Below are 5363 nucleotides of genomic sequence, written 5' to 3'. Positions count from 1 at the left end.
GGGCAGAAGTGGGACTCGTTAAAGCGGTCCGACTCGAGCGAGCTGCTGGCGGTGTCCCCCGGGCGCCGGCGTCACTGGTCGCCGAACAAGCCGAACGGCGCCGCCCCTGCCTCCGCTCCAAACGCCTTCGGGGCAGTCGGCGCCAACGGCGCGCCCAGGGGCAAGAGGATCTCCAGGGTCGAGTCGCTCCGGAATCTATTCGCGCGTTCCGAGCACAAGTACACGACGTCGGTGCCGGCGAGGGCCGCGCCCAGGGCCCGTCCACCGCCGGCCGCCGCGCCGGCTGCCCCCACGGACAGCGACTGGGTCAAGGAGGAGTGCCAGCGCGGGCTGGCGGACCTGTACGAGCAGGACACGCTGCTGCTGGGCCCCGCCGCCGGCCGCCCCCCGGCGCCCCGAAAGCGCCCCGCGGCCGCCGCCCCTGGGGGCAGTAGCGACCCCGTGGCGCTGCTGGAGCGCCTGCTCGGGGGCGGCTCCGGCAGCGCGTCGGGCGCGGCCGCCCTTGGTTCGGGGTCACTGAGCTACGAGGACCTGCTGACGGCGGTGCGCGCCCTGGCCAGCGAGACGGACCCGGAGCGGCTCCGGTACGCGGCGCTGCTCAGCCTGTGGCAGCTCGACGAGGACCAGGAGGCGGACTCGCCCCCGGAGCAGCACCGGACCAGCGTCGCGGCCCGGATCTCTGGCCGCCTGTCGGTGCTCACGGAGGAGACCCACAGCGTGGGCGGGCGAACGCCGGAGCGCAGCAACAGCGCGGCCTCGGACCGCGGCTCCTCGCCCCACAAGCGGCGGCACAACTCTGTCACCGAGGGTAGCGGCTCCGGCTCCGGGCGCCTGCGGGTGAGCTCGTCCAGCTGCGAGAACCTGCTGCACCACTCGGGGCCGCCCGCCGGGCCGCCCGTCCAGCTGTCCGTCGACGACCTGTGCGTGTTCCTCAACAACCTGCTGCTCGTCAAGTCGGATGAGAGCGGCTACGAGAGCGACTCGACGAGGAACGGGTCCGAGTCCCCTCGCGGCTCCATCCGCTCGAGCTCGGCGGCCGCGGCGTGCCTGGAGGCGTTCCCGCGGCCCCGGCCCGCCGTCAGCCGCAGTGCCTCCAACACCTCCTCCGTCGTCGAGGATGACGTTTTCCTCGAGTCCGGGACCGAGCACCTCCCCGTCGAACGCTCGACCAGCAGCGACTGTGGCGAGGAAGGGGGCGTCTGTAGCAGCAGTGCCTTGTTCGCGCGGAAGAGAGGCATCCGACGGGGTGACGTCAAGACCCTGGGTATTTTGGCCAACAGGAGGACATCCCTGGCGTGCGACAGGTGCAAGACGAGCGTGAGTAGTGAGGCCAGTAGCGTCGACGGGGACGGCTCTTCGATCCATCCGGAGCCTCCAACCTCACGCGCGCAATTGCTCTCTCAGAGGTTTGTTTCAAAACTGCTGCCCCTGATTCCTTTACCCTTTGACTTCTGCCCGTCACCGCAAACGCCATGTTTTCAGATTGAGCCAACCCCGATGCGCTCCCACCCCAGGAGGCCAAGGCGCTCGGAAACCACCGCCACACTCGGCCGCGCGGCCTACCGGGCTACACTCCATGCTGTCGCAGTCGACGCTCTCGCTGACCACCGTGTCTGCCGGCACCGGCGGTAGCGGCGGTGGCGGCGGTGTCGTCGGGGCCTACGGCAAGGAGTTCAAGACGATTAGGATAACGAGAGACGCCCGGGGCGACCTCGGGGTGCTGATCGAGCGCAGAGAGCCGGGCCCGGCCAGCTACATCGTGTCCGGTATCGAGACCGGCAGCGCCGCTTACATGTAAGTGAAAACACGAGAGCCATGAAACACGATGAAACTTTCAAGAAATGAAGGGCGGTCCAGGGCCCCTTCCTTTGTTTTGCGTATACTGTACCGCATAGCGGTCGTGCGGGCGGGCTTGCCTACCGTCGCTCACCACGGCGCCTTATGGCCCCGTGTGAGCATGCAACCCGCCCGCACGCCTGCATGCGGTACTGTAGAAGCAAAATAAAGGAGGGGGCCTGTGGACCACCCTGTATGTCAAAACGCTTCTTCAATCTTTTAATTTATACGGCATAAAACTTAGTCCCTTCATCTCTAATAAAGTCAATAACCCCTCATTTATCGGACCTCGCAGTGACGGCAGGCTGCGGGTCGGAGACGAGCTCATCAAGGTGAGCGGCCGCCGCATGCGGGGCCTGACGCTGCAGGAGGCGCGGTCTGCGCTGCGCTCCTCGCCGCAGCAGGTGGAGGTGGTCATCGCCAGGGTGCCGGGGGCAGCCGAGCCCGCGGAGCGCGCGCCCACCCCCACCCAGGGCCCGGGCCGCGCCGAGGAGCTCGAGCCCGCGAGCGGACCAGCCCTTGCCGCGGCCGGCCCCGCCGAGGCGGCCAAAGTCACCGGGATGAGGAAGTTCTCCTACCGCACAGAGCAGGTATGCGTCGCCAGTAATTCGTTGATAATTTCCTCTTCATTTTGATGAATACATTTTTGCCACATGTTGCCCCCTACTGACGACAATCTCCGTCTGGCAGGTGACCCCGCGGCGGAAAGTCAACTCCAGCAGCAGTAGCGGCAGCCCCGCCACGTCCTCGAGCGGGGCCTCCTCCTCGTCCTCCAGCGGGACGTCCTCGTCCGGCCACGCGCCCCTCCCCCTGCCCCGCCACGGGGGCCGCAGGGGCTCGGCGGCTTTCGGAGCTCTCGGCACCCTCCCCCGCAGGCCCAAGTCGCTGTCCATGAGTCTGTTCACCGTCATCTTCCAGAAAGGCACAGGCCACAAGTCTCTCGGCTTTAGCATAGTCGGCGGCCAGGACTCCCCCAAGGGCAGCATGGGCATCTTCGTCAAGACCATTTTCGAGACGGGCCAGGCGGCAGAGGAGGGCACGCTTAGAGAGGGTAGGTAGTTAGGTAGCGCAGTTTTTGACTAGAGAGCATTCTGGCGAAGGCGTTCTAGTGTAGTGTTTCAAACAAATTCTGTTTAGTGGACAAAGAAACAAAGAAAGTTTTTTAAAAGTCCAGTTACTCATATTTTGTAAAAACATTTCAGGTGACGAGATTCTCGCTGTAAATGGAACACCACTTCAAGGTCTCGCACACTCAGAAGCAATCTCTGTATTTAAGGACATCAAAATTGGCTCTGTTCTCCTTCACGTTGGAAGAAGAGATCAGCTTCATAAAAGGTTTGATTTCTCCATGAATAAGAATTAATTTCATAAGCAAGATCTTTTTTGACTCTGTTTGCTAATTGTCATGTTTCTGTTATTGCAGGAGTAGCAAGTCAAAGTCATGTGATGGATTGGATAAATTTGATTAAGCCTGAAGTGCACATTTAGATATGCATTTCGTCTGCAAACATGACTAAAATCGTTTGCCTGCTTGTGAGCATTTCTTGCCAGAGAAATAGGATTATGATCAGAAGACCTATGGTGGCAATATTGTAAAAGCATTCACATTTATAGGCTACATTTCAAGTGTAAGGCTCAGCCTAACTTGCAACCTGCATCGGTAGATTGATATCTATGGCAGTCCTTGGTGCAGGAAACTATGACTGTGATAACAAATAAAGAAATATAACTTTTTCAGTTATAAATATACCCTAACTAAAAAACTGTTTGTTAGTATATAGGGTAAGATACTTAGTCTCTTCAGTTCAAAAATCACTGTGCAATACAAAAAACAAAACATAAAAAAAACAACCTGAAGATTGTCTTCTTTGCCTATATTTATTCTGAAATAATCTGTCAGTTTGTAATTTAACAAACCAATACTGTATTCTAGCACAATATTTTAAGGGGTTTTAGCAGCATTGTTAAACCATACTCATTTTCTTGTAAATAAATTTGTTTTAAAAGATTTTGAATTGTAAACTTTGTTGCCAAAGGAGCTAGAACATTTCAATATGGGGATGACAACACTCGGAGGGATGATTCTGATGCGGCAGACAGCAGACAAATCACTCTGAACGCCAAAATTTGGTCCTGTTTTGGATACTGCCAATTTTCGGCCTCTTCAATCTCAATTTAGAATAAGAAGGCCATAGCTTGTGAGACCAGATTTTGGCAAGAAAGGAGGTCAAAACAAAAATTTGCAGTCCCCGAAAGAGAGCCAAAATTTTGGCAACCTTGGCTAACACGGCATCTAGAGTGATTCAACTATATAAACGAGATTAATACTAATCCATTTGTTAGAATGAGAGTTACATTCCCAGAGCAAATTTCGATAAACCCGGGGTGCGATAGGTGGCTCCAGTTTAATATGAACAAGCAGTCGTAGGCCTTCGTTGGAGTTGAAGAGACTGACTGCCTGCACCCCCGTACACGCGAGAACCATGCGGTTGCCGCCGTAGAGGTAGGCCACCCATCGTGCACCCGCCTCCGGCCTCTAGCCTGACCGCTAGGCGCTAGGCGCGCATGAAGTGAGTTACAAGAATTAAAAACTGATTCAAAACAAAACCATTTGTGGAAAGAAAGTTAGTTTATTGTTTTTCACCCTTCGATCAAAAGACCGTTACTCTCATAGCAAAATTTGGTGGTCTCCAACTTTAACCAAACTTGGTTTGCAGCTTCCTCATTGATCATTGACCATATAACATTTTCTAATATTTGTAGGAAGGTAGAAAGGTCATATTTGACTCTTTTCAAAATTAGTTTTTTAGTATAAGGACAGAGCCCAGATTTCGAGTGAAAACTTTGTATTTTCTATATAAAAAAATAAAATCGGATATCCGAAATCTGAGATCAGTCTGGAAAAGTAGAGTTAATGTACGGCACAAAAGGCGCGGGATAAATTAGTTATTTGGTTCAGGGTGTCCGTGAACCTGGCTAGAAAGACCAGAGTCGAACAGTTTCCACGGCTTTGCAAACCACCACCACGTCGTCGGATCTCCACGAAGAAGCATGCGGTGCAGCCGGATTGTCTGGCCTATTTTGCTCCGACCTAGTGTTTTTTTCCAAAATCCCAAAAAGTGCTGTCCGACATAGGTTTTGTCCGACGTAATTTTCTCCGACCTCGTCGAAATGCTGAAATTTTGGAAGAATTAGATTCAAAGAGGAACAGGGTTCAAAAATAAAAAATACGAATGGGGGAGTACTTTTCTCATCCCACCGCAGAGTTCTAACGGGGATCAGCCGAACCACAGTTGGTCAGAACATACTCCTGAAGGCAAAACTCAAAACTCCTGCACCTGGTGACTAACTTACACCGCGCACGTTTGTGGTTATACTGTTCCGCACATGAATGCGTGCGGGAGTGTTTGCCTATCCTCGCTGCTGCCCACGTCTCCTTATGACTCCGTATGTAGGCAACTCGCCCGCACTCGTGCTTGCGGTACAGTATAACTACGAAAGTTCGCGGGGTGAGTCAGCCGCTTGTT

At 54.9% G+C, this 5363-nt stretch overlaps 1 protein-coding gene across 1 annotated transcript in view; it reads left to right on the top strand.

Moving 5' to 3' along the window:
- LOC113208308 (uncharacterized) overlaps positions 1–3844 on the top strand; it is a 4131-nt gene extending 287 nt beyond the window's left edge. The window contains exons 2-7 of the mRNA XM_052267000.1: positions 7–1406; positions 1483–1794; positions 2132–2426; positions 2527–2887; positions 3039–3171; positions 3260–3844. Of these exons, the coding sequence (XP_052122960.1) occupies positions 7–1406; positions 1483–1794; positions 2132–2426; positions 2527–2887; positions 3039–3171; positions 3260–3305 (2547 nt within the window). The 3' untranslated portion in view covers positions 3306–3844. The remainder of the gene's footprint in view (positions 1–6; positions 1407–1482; positions 1795–2131; positions 2427–2526; positions 2888–3038; positions 3172–3259) is intronic.
- The last annotated feature ends 1519 nt before the right edge of the window (positions 3845–5363 follow it).

Source organism: Frankliniella occidentalis, unplaced genomic scaffold (genome assembly GCF_000697945.3).
Source record: "Frankliniella occidentalis isolate FOCC.00 unplaced genomic scaffold, Focc_3.1 Scaffold45, whole genome shotgun sequence".
NCBI lineage: Eukaryota > Metazoa > Arthropoda > Insecta > Thysanoptera > Thripidae > Frankliniella > Frankliniella occidentalis.
Note: the sequence above shows the minus strand (reverse complement) of the source record. Positions and strands in the feature narration are given on the sequence as shown.